The 26,246-nt window shown below is 38.0% G+C and overlaps 1 protein-coding gene across 1 annotated transcript; it reads right to left on the bottom strand.

Moving 5' to 3' along the window:
* Nucleotides 1–7,005: 7,005 nt before the first annotated feature.
* On the bottom strand, nucleotides 7,006–25,448 carry CIP2A (cellular inhibitor of PP2A). Its single transcript, XM_053454980.1, has 21 exons — nucleotides 25,259–25,448; nucleotides 23,515–23,662; nucleotides 21,451–21,563; nucleotides 20,803–20,897; nucleotides 19,932–20,028; nucleotides 18,957–19,079; nucleotides 16,689–16,834; nucleotides 16,089–16,164; nucleotides 14,846–15,082; nucleotides 14,033–14,192; nucleotides 13,447–13,588; nucleotides 12,991–13,090; nucleotides 12,616–12,734; nucleotides 11,700–11,886; nucleotides 11,354–11,428; nucleotides 10,275–10,385; nucleotides 9,686–9,882; nucleotides 9,329–9,442; nucleotides 9,070–9,152; nucleotides 8,446–8,585; nucleotides 7,006–7,801 (listed from the first exon to the last, which is right to left on the bottom strand). Exons 1-21 carry the CDS (start codon nucleotides 25,358–25,360, stop codon nucleotides 7,631–7,633), a joined length of 2,736 nt encoding a protein of 911 aa, XP_053310955.1. The 5' UTR covers nucleotides 25,361–25,448; the 3' UTR covers nucleotides 7,006–7,630.
* Between the last annotated feature and the right edge of the window lie 798 nt (nucleotides 25,449–26,246).

Raw genomic sequence — 26,246 nt, 5'->3', positions numbered from 1 at the left:
TTTATTAGCACATTAGTGTTAAAATCAGCACTAAATAAATGAATGACCCCCACCCCACACATCAGTTAGACATAAGCCAGATGAAAATGTCATAAATTGTATTTAAACCCATTCATAAATAGAATGAACATGTCTTTATTGAAAATTGGTGTACAAAAACATTTCATCCCAACGATTCTGCAATAACACATAGAGCAAAATGTATTAAGCGGAAAAAGCAGGCGAGATTAAATGTATCGCTACAAAATTTCACATAATAATGAATCCATTACTAATTTTACACATGTGATGCATTACACAAATCATATACTAAAAACATGCTCCCTAGCACCTCCAAGTGCACAGACCCACAAAACAATTGCTAACGTGTTTAGGATCTCACTTAATTATTCCCGATCATCCATTGATTTTGTGTCTCATCCTCGTCAGAGCAAACCACACCACTGCAGCTTTACTAAAATCAAAGATAGAAAAAAAAAGCAAACGCACACACTAAAATATATTTATTCAGTACAAAGATAAAACAAGAACGTACAGAAAAATAAGTATATAAAGTAAAAACTACACACACACCAGCAGGCAAATATAAAATACAAAAACAAGCTCTAGTAGTGATGAGATCGTGGAGATCCATCAACATTTTGGCAAAACATCTTTTGCCAAAGACCCTCATTTTTTCTATTTTTCTATGGGCTAATTAGGGCACTGCACCTCGTATTTTTTTTTCCTGTTTTATAACTTTTTGTGCATCTCTACAATCTCTCTTTTTCTTTAATTGGACCACACATTTTCAAGTCCAGTAATTTATTAATAAACCATAAATGTGTAGAGACTACAGTTAGAATGGTTAGAAAAAGGGTAGCTATAGATATATTATGTATGTTTGTGATGGAACTAAATATTTGTGTATGCATTAAATATAGGCTAGTGTGACTGTCCACAAGAATCAGTTTCGAAACACTCCATGGTTTGTGTGTCCTCTGGAAGTCAACATAAGTAGATTCTCAGATTCTAAAGACTATATTTGATGAGACTCCCATGAGGCTATTTTCATAAAACAGCATGTAGGAAAAGAATGTGGAAACATGGATTATATCTAGTCTAACAGCGTGATAATGCACAATGTGGTTGCCAAACTTCTGTTGAGCTGCGTTTTAATCTTGACCTTGTCCAAATAACATGCACTTTATTGGTTTCATGTTATCAATGCTTAAAAGCAACAGGGAGCCACATTATAAATCCATAAATATACTTATAGCAGTTTGCCGCAACTCTCCTTTAATAATCTGTGCATAGAAAACAAAATAAAATATAATTTCCAAAATAATGTAAACGATCAGAGTGGGGTAGTAGCTTGCTATAAAGATCTTAGGCTCTTTTGCAGGTCATGGCATTCTTACTCATTTAGAATATTGACAGGTGACTGGTTATGTTAAAGGTGTATCAACGATAATCATAATTTAAACAAAACCATAAGAAAAATATGGTTTTAAATAATGGAGATAACTTGTCTGTTCACCGCCTTTAGATAAGGTCCCATATAGCCTTATATCAAAAGCTCCCCTCCGTGTTACGTTATCAGAAAATACTGGCAGACAATTTGCATTCTTCCGCACCAAAGTTGCACATGGGACTCTCTTGGACTTACCAGCATAACAATGATGCCAAGCACAAGCCAAGTTGACCTTCCGGTGGTTACAGCAGAAAAAAGGTGAAGGTTCTGGAGTGGCCATCACGGCCTCCTCACCTTAATATCATCGAGCCACTCTGGGGAGATCTGAAACGAGCAGTTCATGCAAGACGATGGAAGACTTTGCATGACCTGGAGGCATCTTCCATGAGGAATGGGCAGCTAAACCACCTGCAAGAATTTGGGGCCTCATAGACAACTATTACAGAAGACAGCACGCTGTCATTGATGCTAAATGGGGCAATACACAGTATTAAGAACTAAGGGTATGCAGACTTTTAAACAGGGGTCATTTCATTTTTTTCTTTGTTGCCATGTTTTGTTTTATGATTGTGCCATTCTGTTATAACCTACAGTTGAATATGAATCCCATAAGAAATAAAAGAAATGTGTTTCGTTCACTCATGTTTTCTTTAAAAATGGTACACATATTACCAATTCTCCAAGAGAATGCAAACTTTTGATCACAGCTGTATATATATTATACATATGTATAAAATCACAATATTGCTCCAGAAGTACATTAAGTCCCATCAAACACAAGTTTGTGTATTGTCACTTATGAGTGCAGTGCTTTCTACCAAAGAAAACAATCTTTGAGGAAAGACTGATGACAGTTTTATCTGTGATGAAGCAACATTAGTAAGATGCTTCTCATAACTATGCTAGCTCATAGAATTCTGTTAGTACAATACCAACAAAACTGGCTGGACAATAACACGAACAGGCTCAGCTATACAAATATGTGCCCAGACACACAAAAACACACATTTAAACTGTTTTTTTTAACCTTTACAAAGGTAAAGGTCTCATATTTTCGTTATATAGTGTTGAATACAGTACACTGTAGCACTGAAGATAACAGGGTTTTGTTTCAATGTTCCAGTGAGCTGTATCACCAAAACTGGAGGAAGCCATTGTAGATAGCCAATGTCATGAAATTATATTTCATACCATGACATTGAGTACCTACAATGGAGACATTTCAGTTACACTCCAAACTCAAACATCACACTCAGCTAATTAATTAAGGCAATGCTACTTAAGGAGATAGGACTCGCCAAACCTGGGGTACTTTGATGTAGTGGCGGGCTAAACAATATAAGTAGGGCGATTGAATCCCCAATACGTCTTAGAAAGTTGTTTTTCAAATGGTATTCGCTGGGTATGCACTGAAGTCTTGCTTTCCTTTGGTTGAATATGACTAAGACAGTCAATTGGTCAGGAAGTATAAGAACTATGTGTGTTTGCGTGTAGACTGAGCCAAAAAAAAAAAACTACAGTATGCATAGGATACCCTACTCCTACCCTACTCCAGTTCACCCATCTGACTCCCCCCGCCCCCCATATTCAAAGTTATGCACTTCGGGGTAAGGAATGCACAAGCAACTTACACCCTAAATGAATTGGTGAATTAGGGATAAAAACAAATGAGAAGGATTGGGAATTGTTATAGACAACAAACTAGACAACAATGTGCAATGTCAGTCTGCGGTTGCTAAGGCCAGTAAGGTATTGTCGTGTATAAAAACGGGCAACAACTCGCAGGATAAAAATATAATTTTGCCTCTTTATAAATCAATGGTAAAACCGCACCTTGAATATGCTGTGCAATTTTGGGCACCTATTATAAAGAAGGAAATTATAGCACTGGAAAAGGTGCAGAGGAGGGCTACAAAATTAATAAAAGGTATAGAAGACTTTAGGTATGAAAGAAGGTTAACAAATTTAAATCTGTTTAGTTTAGAAATACGGCACCTCAGAATAAATATATTCGGGGCCAATACAAACCATTGTGTGGAAATCTATTCATAAACAGGACTATGCGTAGGACACGTGGTCATGCGTTCAGACTGGAAGAAAGGAGATTTAGTCTAAGGCAGAGGAAAGGGTTTTTTACAGTAAGGACAACAAGGATGTGGAATTCTCTGCCTGCAGAGGTAGTTTTATCGGAGTCTGTACAGACGTTTAAACTGCAACTGGATGGATACTTGGAAAAACATAATATTCAGGGATATCATTTTTAAATTATGGGGAAACAGCTTCTTGATCCAAGGAGAGATCTGACTGCTATTCTGTAGTCAAGAAAGCATTTTATTTCCCTAATTTGTGCAAAATTGGGAAGAGCCACAATTGGGGTTTTTTTTGCCTTCTTTTGGATCAACAACAAGAAATTAACAGATATGGGAAAAGCTGAACTTGATGGATGCATGTCTTTTTTCAGCCTTTGTAATTACATAACTATTTAACTATTCAAGGCCTCAGAAATGTTTGGCCCAGAAAAAAAACATGCAACTTTAGGCCGCCAGCCAGGCTACAAAATTCACCAAGGCTATTACTACATCATGCCACTGTCCCTGAATCTGTAATTTTGATTAATGAGAGAAACTCCCTGACCAGAAAATGACCAAAAAAAGAATACTTGGGACCTGGCACAGATCTTAAATCCACAGGCAGCAGACCAGGCCACACAGATTGTCAAAACACCAGTGTTGCTAATGAAAACAGAGAAACTCACCGAAAGAGAATAATGTGCTAACTGGTGGCCAGCTAAATGTTTTTACTGGGCTAAACATTACTTCGAGTCGAGACAGAGACTTTTTACCGCCTATACTCAAACGTTCCATCGTTTGCAAGCAGTCGACCTGCTCGTAGGCATTCGCAAGGTGAGGCACTGGCTCCTTCCAGAAATTCTCTGAGAAAGTTTTCTTGTTCTGCCTGTGCACCTCCTGGAGAGTACAAATATTTTTCCCAAGTTCTGTGGACACCCATGGTCCTATCTGTTTTTAGATCACCTCTTGCATGACAGATGAGATGATCCTGTGTAACTGATGCAGCCATATTCTGGCAGCAAGTCCCACAGACTTTTTACCATCACCACCAGCAAGCCCTAGTTCAGTCCTGTTAGGGAGCATCTGCGATGATGTTATAAAATGTCCATTTCAGTGGCATGGTGCCCACATTGCATTCTCAGCCATACACATGTTGGTGCCTTCATGAGCCCTGCTTGCAACTGCTGTAGCTGCCCCTTAATGTGCTGTGGCAGAGTATATCACTCATTGCCTTTGGTAGGGATTATGCACAGACAATAGAGCAGGTCCATAGTAACGACACACACATTTTTATTATTTTATTTATTGTTTTATATAGCGCACATCAAATTCCATAGCGCTGTATAATGGGTGTTCCTATTATTCTGGCTGTCATTTTACATATTCTGCAGTCTTTTTTTCAAGCAAGCACACCAGGAAAAGTATCTTGTTAAGCCTACATAAGAACCATTCACTTTGACCGTGGCATGCTTGGGATTGCTAGATCTCACACAGTCATAAGCTTCCAACCGTTCAACATTATTGGCACCATTAAATATTTTGTACATCATTTACAATATCACCTGGAACAAAACATGTAATGAAACAGATTTGGTCAATATAAAAAATGACAATTCCAGTGAAAGGTCATGTTAATGCTACACAAAACAAAGAAATAAAGTGCTGCGCAAAATTTACAAACGACACCACAATATGTGCGGAAATTAAATACTTAAATTCATTAAAATGGATTCTTCAATAGGTTCCTCTGTTGAGAAGCCCATAGAGCCCCTTCTGGGGAATGGAGTTTCTTCTTTGTACCGGTGTACCAGAAAAGACCGGAGGAGAAAGAGTTAAAAAAGTTAAATGTTAATGCTACAGCATACAAAGACATTGCAGACCAGTTGTTCCAACTCTGTGGCACCAGCTTGGGAAAGAATAACAACAACAAAAAAAAAAGTTATAAATGTAACTTAATATACTTATGACTTTTATTCTCTTGTCTGATTCCATTAACGAAGGCAGTATAAAACCCTTCATTTTTTACCATGTTTGTTAAACCATGATTCCCTTTTCCCATATTTAATGAACCTGCACAAATTAAAATAGAAATAATATTCTTGCAAGAGGGCCACCACCATGCTGTCAATTTTTTTTTATTATTATATTATTTATTTATATTATAAGGGGCGCTTTTTAGAAAACAAATGTTTTAGTTCTGCAAATTCAGCTTGTAGCCATTTGACCCGTGTTACTCTGCAATTATGGACAGTATACTTGAAGTATGCTTACTCGAATTTGAAGACTACAGGACATGGTTAATTGCAAGTTTTGTTATACAAATAAGATTTTAAACAATGTGGATTAGGATCTGACGTTCTAACAATTTTCATTATATTTATTTACATAGCGCCAGCAGATTCTGTAGCACTGAGTCAGTAAAATAATTTAAAATCGCACACAATAAAACCGGTACAAAAGGAAAAGCGGGCCCTGCTCTTGCGAGCTTACAATCTAGTCGGTGGTTATGGTGGAAGTCGGCAGGAGAAGACTGCTTGGACAGGGATGAGTTGAATGCATCAGAGTGATCTGTAGAGGTTGTTGATTGTTCGGATGGCTTGATTAGGATGCTGCCCGAGTCTTAAGAAGAAAGGTTATATGCTTCTCGAAAAGGGTGGGTTTCCAGAGATGAGGAACAGTGACAGAAATATTAGTTAAGCTAATTAAGAGACCAATTAAGTAGGGGGTTGCAATAATCCAGATGGGATATCATAAGGGAATTGATTAATATTTTGGTTGTTTCGTGTGCGAGGAATGGACGAATTCGGGGGAGATGTTTTTCAAGTGAAGGTGGCAGGATTTCATAAGGGACAGGATGTGAGGGATGAAGTAGGGAGCCAGCCAGCAAACTTGGTCAGCTGGTTGGATTGTGGAATTGTCAAGAGTAATAGAGATGTCGAATTGCATAGAGGGGATGGCAGAATAACTATAAGCACACATCTGACATTTTAGACTTCAGGTAGCGCAACACCATCCATAATGCAATTCCATAAAAGACAGTTGTGAGGCGAGTTAGAACAGAGAGTAAAAATCTCAGGAAAGGAAATGTGGATTAGGTCATTGGGAGCCAAAAGAAAAGGTGTAAATGGAGAAGCATAGAGGCCTTAGAACAGAGCACTGCGGAACACCAACAGATAGTTGAATGGGAAAGGAACAAGTTCCAGAGGAGATACTAAAAGTACGGTTAGAGAGGTAAGATTTTTGTCTGGAAGAAGCTATGCCACGGATGCCATGAGCATGAAGGGTTCAACCGTGTCAAACTATGGTCAACCATGTCAAAGTTGCCACCAATTTTTTGTTTTGTAAACAAATAGCTGGTTTAGTGTCAGTGCAAGTGAACTAAATGGGGAAAAAGGATCTAAAATAAATGCGACTACTTTTATTAATGTATCTTTTCAAAAAGTGCATCCAAAACGTTATCTTGGGGGAAAGAAATACACATAATAGCAATACAGTTAATTTATTCTTCAGCTGTGCAATACATTTGGCCACACACTGAAATTTAGACTTTTCATACAAGCGATACATAATGAAATTATTTAGCATGACAGTTTCTAAAATAGTTTTAAAATATCTGTACATTAGTTACTGGTTAAAATGACTTACAGTTTAAATATTTAATTTGCCCCTATTGTGTATACAGGTGACATACCGATGATGACAGATACACTGCTAGGCAAGTTATTCAAAAAGGTGTTGAGAGAAAAAAATTCTATTGTTCTATTAAGTTTATTCTATTGCAAGAGAGCTAAACATTTTAACTCATTGTTTACCATGCAATCCCCAGTTAGTGTCTAATAAATAAAGGGCTGTGTTGGTTCTGTATAGCACATAGATAAATCAGGGAGAAGACCTTTAAGAAAAAGTTGGTGTGTTAGCCACAAGCCATGCAAGGCTAACACACACTGTTTTTTAGCAGAAAATGTTCAGTGATGTTGGTCTTTTACAATGCTTGAACTCCATGCATAGTAAATGCACATCTTTGGAATCTACTAATCAGATGGAAAGCGGGGCTCCCGAGTCCTTGCCCCGCAGCTATTCAGTAAATGTCACAGCTATCAATAGATGTCTACAGGCTGAGGTTCACATTCTCTGTGTTCAGTTTACCACCGCTGAGACTGTGTATCATAGCAATCATGTGAGAGTGCTTGTTCAGTTCTTCATGCTGTAATTTCACCAAAGCTTCCTTTTCTTCCAACCGTGCTTCCAGTTGCGTCTTTTGAACTTCTAGAGAGGATACCTGTGATATACAGAGCAAATTACGAAGACAATCTAACAAATAGACACCAAAGCTCTACTTACTACATTTGCCAAAGCATAATAAAAATATATCTTTGAAAAACCATCACATGTTGTTATTTCATGTAAGAAGATTGCATTGGAATCCTCCTATTAGGCTAACTAGGTTTGAACCCAGACAAAGAACGTTAACTCAAACAGCAGTTGCCTGAAACCATCATATTATGCACAACCTGGAGTTGTTTTAAATAATGGGAACATCACAATACTTTTTATTCTAAAACATTTTAAATCTCACACTAATGAAAATAAAAAAGCCAATGTTCTTTTTATATAAAACAAAAATTAATAATCAGCTGATTTGATCATTTCATTGATTGGTATGGTAATAAATCCACTTTTAAAACTTTGCTTTAAAATCCCTTTATTTCAAGAGTGGCCTAATCATCATAGCAACCATTCGAATGGTAGTAGCATTAACATCCAACTGGTTGCTAGTTACGTAAGATACCATTCTTGCGTACCGCTAAGCAAAATAGGATTGCAATAAAATACACCTCTTTCATTACCCAATATTAATAGAACTATGAGGAGCTGGCGAGTATGAATGTTTAGCTGTAGTTTAGTCACATGTGACCCTTTTACCCTAATGCTGAGTTCCTTCCTCGCTTGTTCTGTTTTGCCCAATTCTTTCCGCAGAATGTCAATGGTTTCTTCCATGTCCTCTTTCTCTTTTTGTTTGGACTTCATTTTCTCCTCCAAAGTCTTAACCTTCTGCTGCAAATCTACAAAAACAAAGGCATTGTAATTACCAAACTATGATTGCTTGTAAAATGTATATTACCATAGGTATGTACCCCACATGCCTTTCTAAAATGATACCTTGTTCCACCTACAGACGTGAGGAACATTAAATGAAAATTTTGATGTAAAGAGGCCTTTTCATGGCCATGGGGGGACATGCTACAAATATGCATACTTGTGTTACGCAGCGGGCTACAACCTTACATGGAGTTTGGTTTCAAAACACCACGTCGCACATGTCATGCTGGGAAGGCAAAGTGATGTGGCACTTGAGGGGTTTTACTTTCATCCCTCAAAACAGTCAACATTAAAAACGGAGTGTGCATATTTACTAAGTAAAAAATACTTACTGAAATTGTAACTTCTTTCTAGAGTTAGTGTATATGACGTTTGGTAAACCCCACAATTTAAAATCTACGCACACAAATTGAAATGATCCGATTTTATTAAAAGGAAATTACTTACTCAGTATTTTAGTATCTCTGTCTTGTAGTTGTTTGGCCAAATCTTTCCGTTGGTTTTCAGTATCCTCTAGCTGTGAAATGGTCCTGAAAACGATCAAGCGAAAATCAAGCTTGAGCCCAGACACAAGACCCTTTTTGCAAGACAATAACCCCTTTCCAAACCTATGTTAAATATTCTTAAATATATTATATAAATATTAGCTGTTCTTCTTGTAATGATTTCAGTATATAAAACGAGGAAACATCAACATAAAACTTACTTTTCATTCTGCACTTTGAGGGAATCATTTAACTTTTTTATCGTTTCAGCTTGCTTGTTTAATGCATTATATGATGCCTGCAGCTCCTTGTATTGCTTCTCACAAAGCTCATACCTAAAAAGAAAAATCAGGTGAATGTATTTTACATCATTTTAACTTTCATATCAACCTAAATGTATATGTCTGCTGCAGGCCCCCTTATGTGACCACAAACCATTTTTGGAAAAAAAAAATAAAAATATATATATATTTTATTATTTATATATAAATATATATATATATATATATATATATATATATACACACACGTTGCCCTAAAATACTAATTTAGAGAACACAAATAATCTTTGTGCTTACTTCACAAGATGATCAGCATAAGAGATCTTTAATGTCTCGTGTTCCTCCGCAACAGCTTGCAGCTTCTTGCTGTGCTGAAACAACTGCTCAATGTCACTCTTTGCCCGCTCAGACTCAACCTGCTGAGACTTCAACAGCAAACTCAGCTCCTCGTTCTTTCTTTCTGTCTCCTTCAGCATCACAGCAAGCTTTCTTGCCTACAATGTAACACAAAGTAAGGACAGTTACTTCTAGCTCAAGAATGCTTAATATGCCTCCTATCCTGACGTTTAACACATAATGCGTATATACAATTTGGCAAACCAATAAAGTAAATTCATTGTTACATTTTGTTAATACATACATCCTTCATTTAATTGTATATTGGCTAATGTCTTACATGAGTTACACACTGCTAAAAATTGGCAATATTGCCAATTCCAAATATGCTCATCAATTTAGCTCAGGACACTACAATTATAAACTTTGCCAAGACATAAATGCTTGAGCCAAGTATTGTGCTAGAAAGCCACAAGCAATTATAAAGTTAACTAGTTTGTACATCTAAGGTAAGGTGTTGACAGATAACTCTTGAATGCATCCTCCTCACCTCTGCTTCAGCCTGGGCTCTTTGACAGCGGTACTGAGCAATCAGCCTATCAGCCTGAGCAAGGGCCAGCGCTTTTGCTTCCAAAAGATCTTGTAGCCGACTTTCTTTAGACTGGGAAGAAAATACAATACATAAAAAAGCACATTACTACAGAATACTCAATTTATCAGCTTATTGAGGCCGACAAATTTGGTTTGGATCTAGGATCCAGCTTTTTTTTCCCTTCTTCCCTAAATCATATTTTTATTTTCATATATTACCCAACCTGGAGCCCATGGTTTGTCAATCCTTGCCATACACTAACATACATTTATCCACTTTAACATACAGTAACAGACACGCTAAAATCTTACATCACGCTAAATGCTCACAAACACAGTACAGTAACACACATGCTACCACCACATACTAATACATGCAATATACCAACATACAGATTCATGCCATTGCCATACTGTAACAAACACCATACACATTACAGACACACACACACACTACTTCCCCAATCACCTGCCATTGTGACTCAGGCACACTATGCTTCCCTACCAGTGTGCAATCAAGCAAGTGACATGAGGCACTACGTGTAGCGTACCTTATGTGACCTCGCCGGGCGCCTCAAAGTAACTGCTACACCAGATTCATGATGGCTGCTCTGCTGTGTTTCCCTTCATTTTATTTTGTAAGCGATGGTAAAGGTAAACCCTTCAGACAATTTGAAGGGAAAAAATATTTTGCCAAAATGTCAAACTCCAAGGAAGTTTAAACAAATTGTTTATTTGCTACCATGGCAGTATCGGAGGCAGCTTTGGTCTACCTGCGCAGCATGAGACACCCTGACTGGTCATCAGAAATACTGAACATGACCGTTGCAACTATCAACTTCAATGAGTTGCCTGTCCTCTTATGCATAATACATTGAGTACAATACTGCATAATATCAGGACGTGTGCCTCACCATTACCAATTTATGCACATCCAGGAATAATAATCTAGATAAACAATTTTAAACCATGGTCCTATAATGCAATAGAATAATTGCTTGCAGACAGAATTTTAAATAGTTGAAGCCAGATACTTACAGCAAGTGCCGATAGTTTTTGCTCATACACATCCATAATATCGGAAATCCTCACATCATTTACTTGCTCTTTCAGCTGAAGAAAAAAAAAGTATTTCTTGTGGTCTTTGCAATTGCTAAACACACACATTGATTTTTAAAAATAAATTGTTAAAATGCAATACAAAACAAAAAAAATGCTTTTTCCTGATGGTTCTATATTTGGCATTTTGCGACTTTATACATATATTGCTGATAGTAAATTACATCCCCTTTTATTTAACTAGGTCTTGATTAGGCGTGAAACACACTTGAGTGCTAAAAGGCTACATGTATAAACTCACAACAAAAAAACCTGATTCTCATACCTCCATTCCATTTTGAAGCTTCAGTATAAGGTCCTGGATGTTTGGGGTTGAAATATCAATATTCTGCACAGTAGAGCTGTGTTGGATTTTAAAGCTGTTGGCAGGAACAGGCATTCCAAATCTTTTTGCTGGGTGATCCGTTTCCTGCTGTATATACGCATTATTACCAGCAATGCTTTCACCAAGGCTAAAAAATAAGTTACTAATGTTACTGAAAAAGTTATTTCTTTTCAGGGTATAATAATTTAACACTTTCAAAATGTGAACTGCAACCCAGGTTTATGGCATTATACACTACAGCATTTATAGGACAGCTGCATTTAAAACACAGCTGGGTTCACTCCCATTAATTTAAAAGTGAGCACTTTCCAGCCACTGATTGGCTGTTTCAAAAAGCCAATCAGTAGCGAGAACTTTTGGACCACAGAAGAGTAGGGTAGCTGCAGCTTTTTACCTTATGTGAGGGCTATAGTTTTTGAAGAACACATTTTAAAAGTACTCAGAGTACTTTAATATGCATTCAGGTTTTGATGGCAGTAAACCAAAGAAAAGGCCATATTGGAGAACCCACAAGGAGGAGCTGTTGAATTTTCATCTAGATTTTAGTAAGGCATCCAACACCGTCCCTCATACAATCTTTGGGTTTGGATGCCAGAATCGTTAAATCGATAAGGCTTGTGTGATAGGAGGCAAAAGGTTCTAATTAATGGTGTATGTTCAGAGGAAGAACTTGTTATTAGTGGGGTACCTCACGGATAAGTACTTTTTAATATTTTTGCTAGTAATATTACAGAAAGTCTTAATGGATTTTTTTGCAGATGTTAATCAAGCCATAAAACAATGAACCAGAAAAGAAAGCAAGGGAGAGGACAATTACACAAGTCTGCAGCAGGTAAATATAAATGTATTTTCTCACAGGAGAGCAGGAAAGTCAGGCAAGGGTGCAGCTTCAAACAGTATCCTTAGTCCGGCTTGGACCCTCTCTCTGTTATCAGATGTTAATGCAAATGACAATGCGGTGATTAGACGATGGTCCTAAAACCAGAAAAGCAAATAGATTAAAAACAAAACACAAAAAAGTGTCATTAAATGAATACCAAACTCAGTTAAACAGTCATATGAATTGCTGATGGGTCTTCATAATTCTAATACATTTGCAAATATACTGAGGAGAGAAATTACACAATTTCACCTTTAATGAGGCACTTACAAACCCGAAGAAATAGATATATAGACTTTTTGGTGGGTTTGTAATTTGTCAACACGATCTGATATGCAAGTGAATCCATACCTGAAGTATCTTGTAAAAGGCAGCTTCCATGTTTGTTACCAACTGCTTTAATCTACTCATCAGATCCAATATCTTCAGAAGAACATCTGCAGAAACTTTGCTTAAAAAATGATGAATATTTATTAGTTCAGCAAACCAATCCACCATTCTTACCTTACCCATAACAGATTATTGTGGCAGACAGGTGGTAGCAAAAGAGTCTAAAGGGAAGTCACTGTCAGTTTGTAGCATAAGTAAATTTATTAAAACTACCTACTCTTAGTATAAACCTAACTCGGGACAGTGGAGACTTGTGTCTGAGTGGCAGAATCAGCTGCATCTAACACATTTCCTTTTCTAAAGTTACCTCTCATATCTCACGATCATCTTACAAAAGCTGCTTGAATCAAACATATTTTCTTCACTTAAAACCCAAGTACTTTGCCTGTTGCATAGACCAAGTCTTCTAATACTTACAAGAGTTCTGAATCTATTGTTGGGGTACCAAATCCTGAATCCACACCACTGCATGAGAATTGATAATCCACCAAGGAAACACATTTGTTGACAGAAATCTTTTTAGCAACACGGGACTTTAAACTGTCATCACCACATAGAAGTAGACATGATTAAGGAGCATAAATGCAACAGTGTTGTAGTAGTACAAAAACATTACACTAATAAACTAGACATTTTTGTTTATTTAAGCATGAAAAAAACAGAAATGTTACTGAAAAAATTCTAATTACCCAATGACTTATTGGGAGGTTTAAAATAAAATAAAATAAAAAAAAAAATCTATCCATACGAAAATCTATTTTCAGATAAAACAGGGGAAGTGCTAAGAATACAGTCTTAAAATTCTCTTAGAGTTACCCAATATAATACAACCAAAACTATAAATTTGAGGCTATCCCCCCACAAATACCGAGGCTGTTGTCTAACAAGCACAAGGTGTTCTCTTCCCATGTGTGGGCCATTAGAAGGAACCTCCCCATAATTATCGATCTGTAGCATTTTTTTTGCATTTAGAAACATATGTAAACATATTTTAAAAGGATATTTATTAAAACTTCTGTGGCTTTGGCTATTTTTTCACATCGCTTCTTTGCAAATACTTCATCCAACATTTGATCAGGAATATGGAGGTGCTCAAGAATAACCGGCAGTAGTAGATCTACAACTCGCTCCGCTGAATGTCCATTGGCTATGTCAATAGAATCCTGGAAGAGGAAATTAGTCTAATATTTGTCTAAGGCAATCTTTGGAGACGGTAGGAGAAGAGCTCAGCACAAGATAATCAGTTATACAGGTTTTACCACTGGTAAAATAGTTTTTTTTTTTTGCCATTTTACACCAAAAGACCTGCCCCATCCATTACAGCAACTGAAAAAAAATGAAACACTAAAAAGCCACAAGTAAAAGCACCTTAAAAATAAAAAATACCAAAAATAACAGTAATTTCCAAAAATGTTCAGTATTTCTATTGCTCTTAACAAGTAATGCCACAAATGTACAGAGAAAATATTCCCACTTCCTTTTAAAACAATATACTGAGAAAATAGGGACACTATGCACTTTCCTTTAAGTGAATGACAATTAACGTTTTTGGAAAGAGGCGGCAGGTTTTTAGAAAAAGTGTGCTAATAAAATAGGCGCGGATGTGAAAATGGTGGAGATGATAAGTCTACTGCTGAATTACCATATGCCATGGATATTATTCATAATGTCGCTGTAGGTGGCAGTACTTTAAGAGAAAAAAAAAAACTTCATTCACTTGGAGACTCAAGCGTGTGTATGAAGCCCTGGGAGGAAAGATACGACAAAGCCATGATCTGGGCAGCTATAAGCCTTGAAATGCTAAAATATCACGCACCGCAAAAACTTCTTTGAAGAGCTCAAGGGCCAACACTGTGCAGTTATGAGGTGCTTCCAGCGGTTGGCTTGACCAATGAACAAGTGCAACAGCTGGTTCAAGCTTTTCTGTGGATTTGGCACGGGGTCCCAGTCTCCCATTTCCCGATCCTGAAATGCCAGACTGTTCCAATACTGCTTGCCGTAAGATGTGACGTAAATTAGTGACAGAACAGAAAGCCAGCAACAATTCTAAAACCTGAAAAATATACCAACATAACAAATATTAAAAAAAATAAAATGATAATCAATAATAATAATGTGAAGCTCCGATTTATACAACCAGTGGTCATCAGAGATTGGGGTACCTATTGACTTCTCCACATAGGAATAGAGGACTTAAAAAAAAAAAAAAAAAATACAGGAAAAATTATATTTCACAATTGAATATACCGTATTGGCTCGAATATAGGCCGCACTTTTTCCCCCCACTTTAAGTCTTTAAAGTGGGGGTGCGGCCTATATACGGGGTCTAGCGGGGTTAGGATACAGATCCCCCGCAGCGGTGCAGGGGACCTGCATCCTACTCCCCGATACGCTCAGACAGCCTCCCCTGCCAGCACTTCCCGGGGGGGGGGGGGTGCCGGCACGGGAGGTTGTCTAAGCGCATCGTGCGGACCGCCCCCCCCCCGGACTTACCGGAGCAGACTCCCGGGTGTCTTGCGGAACCGGCGGGGGACGTCTACGCAATACGCGTATACAACATCCAGTGCCGGCTCCGGAAGTTGTATTGCGTAGACGTCCCCCGCCGGCCCCGCAAGACACTCGGGAGTCTGCTCCGGTAAGTCGGGGGGGGGGGGGGCAGAGGAGGACAGTGGTAGCATATCTCGGGGAGGGAGGACAGTGGTAGCATATCTCGGGGAGGGAGGACAGTGGTAGCATATCTCGGGGAGGGAGGACAGTGGTAGCATATCTCGGGGAGGGAGGACAGTGGTAGCATATCTCGGGGAGGGAGGACAGTGGCAGCATATCTCGGGGAGGGAGGACAGTGGCAGCATATCTCGGGGAGGGAGGACAGTGGCAGCATATCTCGGGGGGGCAGAGTGGCAGCATGTTTTTTTGGTGCTTTTTTAAAGAAAAAAGCTTTTTCTTTAAAAAAGCACCAAACTTTTAGGGTGCGGCCTATATACGGGGGCGGCCTATATCCGAGCCAATACGGTACATTTAAGAAAATAAGTCGCCACAAAATAAATGGAAAAAAGTACCTTCTGGGCAGAATCCGGATCCTTCCCATGAAGAAGACCAAGCACTTGATTTAAACAAGAATTAAAATGTTCATATCTATGTGAAAACAAACAGAGCAGTTTTAGGGTTATCAAAAGGTAAAGAACTGAGACTGAGAGATTTGGTTATTCAATGGAAGACATCACAAGTAAAAGGCCTATGTGGGTGGCATCTGTAATATGATGAATTTAATAGTAAATATAGACAGACTTAATTCTAAGGAAAAACAATTCATAGACTTTGACAGAGACCATTGCCTATTGCTGCAATTGTGATGTATTGAAACTGTTACTAGCATGCATTAAGCTGCTTTAAGTGCAGACATGTATATATATACACATATATATACACATATACACACACACCATTACACATTGATTTCATTGTCAAAAGCCAAGGCAAAGGAAATATTTACTAAAAGGACTTGGAATTCAAATTGTCCTTTCAACCTTAAACCACATCTGTCCTTTAGTCCGTGATTTATAAATAGTTATTATAAGGCAAGAATGGGCTAGAAACAGCTGCTATTATCACAACACCACCACTTGTAACTATATAAACCACAAAGCAATATTTCCTACCTGGTGAGGTAATCTGCAATTTTGGGGTTCTTTATGAGGTCCATCAGTAGGTCCACTGAGTACTTTCTAGTTAACGTTCCATCTCCATTTAAAAGAATATTAAATATTAATTGAAAAGTCTGATGGATGTTCCTTGAATGGAAAAGCTAAAAAAATATAAAAAATTATAAATTACTTTATTTTCTGTAGTAACTAGTTTTTTCATTCTGCAATTCTGCGTAAAGCAGTCCAATGCACCTAAACATCATTGTTAAATGTGAGGGTACCATTTACGAGACTATGAAAATCCATTTTAAATGTCCAAGGGCTCAATTTCTAAAAACTTTTTTTTTGCGAAGCAAGCGACATGATTGCGAAAGATGAATTAATAGAGAATCACTTCAAACCCCTTGACATTAAGGAGACAAGCGACCTATGCACAGTAACAGAAGATGTTGAAGAGAGGCTTGACCTTCTAGTGACAGCTGTCTGCAGTCTCCACTCACTCCAATTCACAACACTTGCTTTACAGAAACAATTGAAAGCAAGTTGAAAGCCAAAAGAAATTATCACACAGTGTTCTGCTATCAACAATATAATAACAGCAGCTTGCATTCCAGAACATATAGGGAGTTTCAAAATTTGGCAAGAAGCTTCATTTAAATGATCTGAATTCATAAGAGCAGTTTCCAATGCATTATTCTAGGTAAGTAATTCTAGGTAAGTAATCCTAGGTAGAGATTGCTGTACGCTGTAGGGCTTTTATCATGTTTTTGCTCACCACAAACACTGTATGTGTAAATAAATTATATATATACCGTATTGGCTCGGATATAGGCCGCCCCCGTATATAGGCCGCACCCTAAAAGTTTGGTGCTTTTTTAAAGAAAAAGTTTTTTTCTTTAAAAAAGCACCAAAAACATGCTGCCACTCTGTCCTCCCCCCCCGAGATATGCTGCCACTCTGTCCTCTCATCCCCCCGAGATATGCTGCCACTCTGTCCTCCCCCCCGAGATATGCTGCCACTCTGTCCTCTCCTCCCCCCGAGATATGCTGCCACTCTGTCCTCCCCCCCCCCGAGATATGCTGCCACTCTGTCCCCCCCCCCCGAGATATGCTGCCACTCTGTCCTCTCCCCCTCCCGAGATATGCTGCCACTCTGTCCTCTCCCCCCCCTCGATATGCTGCCACTCTGTCCTCCCCCCCCTCGATATGCTGCCACTCTGTCCTCCCCCTCGATATGCTGCCACTCTGCCCCCCCCCCGACTTACCAGAGTAGACTCCCGGGTGTCTTACGGGGCCAGAGGGGGACATCTATGCACATCGTGTATACAACTCCCGGTGCCGGCACTCAGCGGAAGTACCGGAACCGGAAGTTGTATACGCGTATTGCGTAGATGTCTTCCGCCGGCCCTGCAAGACACCCATCTGCTGCTCTGCTCTGGTAAGTCGGGGGGGTTAAAATGCATCGTGCGGATGTTCACCGGCAACGGCGCATCGCCGCTGCCGGTGAACGTCCGTGCGATGCGCTTAGACAACCTCCCGTGCCGGTCCTCCCCCCCCCGTGGAAAGTGCTGGCACGGGAGGCTGTCTGAGCGTATCAGACAGTAGGATGCAGGTCCCCTGCGGGGGATCTGTATCCTAACCCCGCTGCCTGCCCGGGGGCGCTAGACCCCGAATATAGGCCGCACCCCCACTTTAAAGACTTAAAGTGGGGGGAAAAAGTATAATATAAAAGAAAATATATACATACATATACACACATATATATATACACACATATATATATACACACACACCACACTTATGTTACAAATATATACCTATACCAAGTCTCACATCTGTTAGGATCATTAAGTTAAACTAGTGAATCTGGAAAATAAGAATTTACAATTTCTCTATTTCTGGCAGAACGTTTAAGTACCTTATTGTTTATCATTGGCTCCCCATACCTAGAATTAAGTCCTTGTAGATAGGCTACTGGCCAGTGTTCTAAAATAAACAGCAGTGCTTAGAAGCCTGGAGTCCAAGCCAACAGATACAAGTCACAAGCTGTATTCTTCCATTTGTTTTATAAAATGTATACTCATGCACAGTAACATATCTATACATACATGCAAACATTTGATATTTATATTCAGCAGAACCAAATTTAAAAAGATATGTAGAAATAGCTCCTAATATCCAACATCACCTTTGCGGTTACTGAAATAATTGTGTTTCAGAAAGGCTAGATGAGTTTATTCAGGTCTGTAGACAACTTTATAAATATTGAAATGTGGATCTTACCTTCTCACCAACCTCCTCATTTAACGTGAGGCTTGCAAGTACTGAGAGAGCAAACACCACAACGGTTAAACTGCTGTGTGCCAGGAAGCTAATGAGCGTTCGGAAGAATGCCTTTACGTTACTCTGTACAAAAGAAGGCAAAAAATAACTAGAAAATCAGCCGATAATAGTTTGTGACTATTTATATACCATTAAGAGAAGCAGATAAATAAGAGGAAAAAGAAGCTACACAGTTTTGGAAATAAAACAATGATGCTACTTCCACTACATATATTCTATAATATTAGTATATAATATCAGTGTCTGATATAATTGCAACTATGGCTTAACTATTTCTAAAAATATGGAAAACCATGTTCCATATGACCTAGCAATGAATTTCATATAGCATGCTGTCATATCTGAAACATTGTTTTTTTCTAAATGGTAAATTTTTATCCATCTATGGGGAGGGGTACAAGTTGTCTAGTTAAAGAACAAAAGTTTAAATTTTCCTCACATAGAAAAAGGAGACTAGCACTGAAAAATGCATTGCCTTTATCAAATGGCACTTACTGCTAAGTTTTCTGTTCTGTGAGCGATCATGTGTTCATGGCATAGTCCCAGAGTCTTACTAGCATTATCTGTTCAGTGCTTTGTGAGAACAGACTCACATTAGCATTACTATTAATAATTAAGTTGAAAACTTGCAATTGTATTTTTGTTCACAAGTGTACAATCCCGACAGCTATATCTATCTATCTATCTATCTATCTATATATATATATATATATATACACACATACATACATACATACATATACATACACACACAGGTAAATGCTTACAAATCAGGCAAATAAGCCTAACCCACATTTTTTAAATTTATTTTTAAATTAGTATATGATGGCACAATAAAAGCCATAACAATTACGCTAATATAGAGTAATAGTGGGGGGGGATTTGCAATACTTGTTCAATTAAACAAATTCTTACCAAAGATTTCACATATGACTGGACAGAAATATTATGCCGACAAAGGTTTGCCATGAGACCAAGACATGGCATTTTTAGTTCATCTTCTGAAGACTGACTAAAAAGGAAAAAAAACGTGAATGAATATATAAAAATGTATAAACTGCTCCTGCTGTCTAGTAAACAAAGGGTTTGAAGTATATAATTGATTGCAGAACTATGCAAAAGAAGCATGGATAAAACGTGAAAAATGCACCAATACATTTAAAGCATGTACAAAGCAAGAAACTTACACACACTGAATTTCAACAGCCACCTGCTTAATGAAAGAGTGATTCCAATGTAATACTTTTTTCTCCTAACCACATTTATACATAAAAATGTCTACTCTCGTCAGACAAAATCAGGACTCTCAGGTCTGATTTCAGGTAACCTAACCCAGAACTTTATTCTCACTTGAACTACAAACCTGTCACAAGTACCAGCACCAGTGAGCTTAATTTAAATAGTGGCAAGTAGTGCAAGTAGTTTATAAGAAAAAATGGAAATGTAGCATTAAGAGAATAGTACCATAAAAATGCAACATTTTGCTTTTAATTTATCATTTATTCATTTTATTTACTAGAATATTTTTCTAGTCCACCTGTGTCTATGAATATGCAAGACTGGGAGCGCTTCCTTGCCACTGATTGGCTGCTTGAATTAACCAATCAGCGAGAGAACAAGTGTTTTTTCACAAGCACACTGGCACAGGAGAAGTACATTGTGGGATACACCATACTGCAACAGCCAGTTCTTAACATACGTACTACCAAATGTTTTTTTATTTTGTGTTAACATAAAAGTAACAATATAAATAAAATAGTTACAACCCTCGTGTAAGTTTACTTACATACGGTTCATCAGAAATACTATGAGCTCCTCGATGTTGACACTTGCATGCAGAACTCTTACATTATATGTCAATCTCTGCAGCAGCTGAATACTCTGAAATGAATAAATACTCAATCTGAACAAGTGTCTTTATAACACTTTCAGTATCAAGCAATGAAAGGTTATAGGAGACAGGAACACTCCCCACCGTCAGGACTTTTAATAGGTTTCTTAAATTTCTATCTACTTAAGTACTGGGGCTGTTATGAAATATAACTATGTATGTACTGACAGGAGAGATCAGAAAAATGAGGGGAGGGTAGGAAACAAAAAGGAAAAAAGGTAGTAATGAAAAGGTAGACATGACGTATGGGAGAAGAACAATCCCTGCTGTGGATCCCCATGCTTCCAGACCCCCCATTTAAAAAAATATTTACACGGGCAGACAGAGTCCCTGCTCTCTATAGCTTACAAACTAAACATTTTAGTTCAGGAAGGGGACATATATGGACGGCACTGACAAGGTTAAAGCAACTAGGCAGTACATTTCATTTAAAAGAAAAAAAAAATAAGGAAAAATCTAGGCGTGTCATGACAACAATTACTAGAGTCCAATATGGAAATATGGAGAAGTACAGTCCAGATACTTTCAACGTGTACATCCTACCTGCAACAAAACAGGATCATTAAGTATGCAGCTATAACGATGAACAACTCCAGCTAAAACATTGGTGAGATGGTAGGTTGAATGAAGTGCTTGTTTTGTCTCAATGTCAGAAGCTGTTAAATGGAAAAGAAACGCTGATTAAGACAACAAATTAAATAAGTGATATTTGCCATCCTTTAATTTTGTGTTAAAGAATTCCACCCCTTAAGGACCGGGTGTTTTTTACATTTTTGTATCCTTCATGGCTATGGCTGTTTTAGAATTCCTGCAGTGTTAGTGTTTAGCTGTAATTTCCTTCTTTCTCGTTTACTGAACCAACACAAAATTATACATTGGGCTTTTTTCCAGGACAAGAAGACAGATACCATTATCTAATTTCCAATTAAAAAAATTGTATAATATGGTAAAAATGTATACATATATATATTGTTTTTACTTGTCTACAAAACCTTATGGAAAAAAAAAACTGCTAAATAGATTTGCCCTGAGTTTAGAAATAACCAATGTTTTTGGGGTTTTTTGCCAGTTAAAAGGCAAAAAGTACAAGTAGCATATTGCTATTTCAAAACCATTTTTCCTGAATCTGGTCATCCTTTGCCCATGTCCTATTTCTATTATCTTTGAAGCCAGCCAATTCAATTTACCCCATCAAACCAGCCATATATTTTTGAAAACTAGACACCAGGATATTCCAAATGGTTGAATTTGACCGCACAGTGGTGTTAGAGAGGGTATATTAGTGTATAGTGTTAGCATGTGTGTACTCGAGCGTATACAAAGATTGCTTTCTTCGCTCACCCAAAGTGATCTCCAGAGTGATCACAAGCGCCATATTGAAAGGCAGTATGGAAGCAATTAGCAACATCTAATGGTGATTATTGGCATATTCATTGGCAAGGAATAGGGTTTTAACCCAGCATTTGCTGCCTGTGAGTTTTGAGGGTTTTTTTTATTATTATTTTTTAGGGGTTTTAAACATATATATATTACAACAAATTAAAAAAGAAATATCATACATACCATATTTTTTTAAAACTAGACACCCAGATATTTAAAATGGTGGCATTTTAAACGATTCCCAGGCACTAATTCTACCACCAGAAAGAATGAGCTAATACCAAATGTGGCATTTAAAGCCCCAAACAACCTGACAAACCTATGCATGGGTGGTATCACTGTACTCAGGAGATGCTGCTGACTACTTATTGGTGTTTGGCAGGAGTTATAACTCATACCTAAATTACAATGTGTGTGTGGAAGGGGGGACAATGGGCAAAGGATGGGCAGATTTGGGAAAAAATGGTTTTGCAATAGCAATACACTACTTGTACTTATCACCCTATAAACTGCAAAAAATAAAAAATAAAATTAAAAACATTGCGTATTTGTAAAATCAGGATTGATATTAGAATCTATTTAGCATGTTTTTTTTCATTAGCTTTTGTAGTCGTGGAAAATATTTTTTTAAATAAGTCAGAGCAAGTGTTTTTCTTTAAATGTTTAACCTTATTTTACTTTTATTAGTAAATTAGATATAATTAAAATAATGGTATCTAAAGAAAGCCTTTCTTGCCCTGAATTTTTTTTTTGTATGAATGCACTAAACGAGAAAGAAAATTGCAGCTAAACACAAACACCACAGAAATGTTAAAAACTGTCCAATCCTTAGGTGAATAATACATTTAAATAACTGGAGAAAAATCAATGCATCAATGTAATATTTATCAATTTAGTAATAACTTGTATTAATCAGCTTGTTAAATTGATGTTTTCACTGATTTATCAATTCTTCATGATATGGATTAACATTGATATATATTTGCCGAATATTTAATGTATGAATCGATAATTTATCAAACATGTTTTCTATTCATTACAATTTATATAACATTTTATATTAACGGGAGGTATGACGGCGGAGCATCACCTTAGAAAAGATATGATATAACTGAAACGTTAACTAAAAACATGATTGAACAGGAAAAAAAAAAACCACTGGCTCCTGTATTTTTTGGCTGGCTCATAGATCCAAAAAAGTTGGTCGACCACTGTGTGAGAGCATACCTAAACTAGAGAGCAGATTAAGAGTCTTCACAGTTATTGCTGGACTGGTGTTTGGATCTTCAATAAGTTCCACAAGACTGCTTAAACATTCACTTGGTAATATTTGACTGGACGCAAATAATTTGTTCAGTTTCAATCCAATAATCACCTAGAAATAAATTACAGACAATAGGTTAAACCTACAAAACACAATTTAGCTGCTCAGATCCCCAGAACAAAAACAGTCGCCCGAAGCACCAAATCTGTTTTAGTCATTATCTTACTAATTATTTATTATGTGTTTTTAAGTTGATGTTTCATTTTAGCTTGGTGCTTAGTGATCAAACATGTATATATAAGTTTTCTATGTAAACAACTATAAACACAGATAAGGATTTTTTTCCCCCAATTCGAAAATAGTATATTTCCGAGTGACGCTACCTTAGACCTAACCTTGGACCAGGGTCTCTTCCTAGTGCTCTCTGTATTCTGTGCAGGGGCACGTCATACCCCGGCATTCTTCCTCAGGACTGGGGGGCTAGGCACAGACTTCCAAAGTCTAAAGGGCCGGTTGCCAATAAGGCACAGGGGATGCCTCCTCGTGGGCAAAAGGGACAAATGCCCTGGTTCACTCTCAGAAGTTCTCTGTAGGGTCCCCTCAGCAACAGCCAAGGATGCTATTAGGTCTGTGTATGCCCCAGAACAGGCCATCCGAAGAGCACTCCTTCACCATCTGGTGTTGCAGATCATAAGTGGTACCCAGGTGTGGAGCATTAGGGGAGGCATAACCAGGGCCACATATTTTTTCCCAGGGGCATGGGCATTAACGACTATCCAGGACTGACAAACTAATCCCCCCCCCCAACTGTCCCAATTTGGGTGCAACAGCCCCTGAAGTGACAGGGCTCGCGCTCCCACAACAGGATGGAGAAAGGATGGTGGAAGAGGTAAGAGATGGGGAGAAATGGGTATATTGAATGTATGTGTTTGAACAGGTGTGTGTAAGTGCAGTCTATGTGTATATGTGTGTGTAAGCACAATGCACGTGTAAAGGCTGTTGTGTGTAAGGGCAGTATACGTTTATACGCGTGTGTAAGGACAGTGTATGAGTGTATGTGTGTTTATGGGCAGGTGTGTGTAAAGGCAGTGTGTAAGGGTGGCTACCATTAGCCTTTTTATTTTTAATCTCTGCTGTTGTGGACTACTCTTCCAATGATATTCAGCATTATGGTGGACACTTGGCTGGCCAAGCATCGTGGGAATTGTAATTCACAGCTAACATCTACTATTAACTGCACTTCCCCAGCCAGCATCATGGAAGTAGTATGTCTGGCTGAGCCTACTGGGAATTTGATGTGTTCTTTATTTTTAATATGCATGGCTGTGCTGACAAAAATGTACAGTGTTTTAAGTAGCGATGCACTGTAAAGTGCAATTGCATTGATGAGTTCCGCGAGAGCGATTAAAAAAAAAAAAAGTGTCCCTTTTGAAATGTTGGAAGGTAGTTAAAGGTAAACTGCACAAGAACCAGTTTTGACCAATATTTGAGATTCTAGAAACCCTAATGCTGTATCCAGTTGTTTATACGTCAGATGTTGTGAAGTATAAAGAACCGCGTAGTAAATGACAGGTAAAAGGAGAATTTAGGAGTCACAATAACTGTCCCCACGACCCTCGCTGCAGTGTGTATATTGTGCATGTGTATCGCGGTGAATTCGTTGTGTCACTGTATAAAACGATTACTGTTAAGGCCCCGTTACGATACCTCCAGTTGTCTTTGCAGAGCTGCCGCGTTGTTGTCGCTTTTTGCACTCTTATACTGCGCGGCAGCCATCAGTAGGGTCTTCATACAGGAGGTCGGATCCATGACTAAAACGCAAACCTCAGGATCCCGGTCCCGCTTAGAAGCAAAACAGGCGACAGGCAAATCGTATTTGGCGCCCTAAGCCTTCATTTTGGTTGAGCGAAGGATATGACGTCAAACGCGTAGAACGGTGGTGGCCGGCCGGGCTCAGAAAGGTGTCTCATGCGGACGGTTCCCGTTTCTGTCCCTTGGGATAAGTTGCAAAGGGGGGAAATGATGAAAATGTAATTCACTGTAAACGGCGTTGATGAAAAACCAACTGTTTACAAATGCCCACATTTCTACGAAGTTTTACATTGAAACCAGAGATTCGGAGCTAGTACTCGTGAACAATACTGGGCAACCACGGGATGGCGCTAGTGAAACATATATGTTTATTGATATCTCAAAAGCATATGTATTTAGTATTTATATGTAATACGGTACTAATATTGGTCTATTCAATAAATATTGTACTGAATGTTCCGATGCTTTCAATGTAATGTATCTGTGGCTGGAAAAGAAATATCTATTAATGTCATTACTGTCAAATCCTTCTTTGTTTGCGTTTATAGCTATTAACCACAATGGAAAAAAAAAGTCACTTCTAACCACAAAAATCACTTTGGCGATGAAGATAATATGCAGAATTATATAAATTAATAAATCAAGTTATACTTTTAAAAGAACAGCTGTGCCCATTATTACCCATTAACTGTTAAGACATCATAACCTTCCTCTTATCAGAGTATATTATTATTATTATTTATTGTTTTATATAGCGCCATCGTACTGTATTTCTATAAGCTTAAACCGTCCGCCCATCCATACTTCCCAACATTTGACATGACCATAGAGGGCCACTTTGGGTTTAGGATGTGAGGCTAGATGTGTTGCTGGAGGGTCATGC

The sequence above is a fragment of the Spea bombifrons genome, chromosome 2 (assembly GCF_027358695.1).
Source record: "Spea bombifrons isolate aSpeBom1 chromosome 2, aSpeBom1.2.pri, whole genome shotgun sequence".
Classification (NCBI taxonomy): domain Eukaryota; kingdom Metazoa; phylum Chordata; class Amphibia; order Anura; family Pelobatidae; genus Spea; species Spea bombifrons.
This window is presented reverse-complemented; position numbering and strand designations above follow the sequence as displayed.

Bases quoted from the DNA above. Each gene is read 5' to 3' on its own strand.
- CIP2A (XM_053454980.1), bottom strand. From the start codon at position 25,360: ATGGATCCGACCTCCTGTATGAAGACCCTACTGATGGCTGCCGCGCAG. The intron at 19,080-19,931 runs GTAAGAATTTGT...TCTTTTGTACAG, and splicing joins AGTCATATGTGAAATCTTTG to AGTAACGTAAAGGCATTCTT. The intron at 11,429-11,699 runs GTATGAGAATCA...TTTTTTCTTCAG, and splicing joins AGCTTCAAAATGGAATGGAG to CTGAAAGAGCAAGTAAATGA.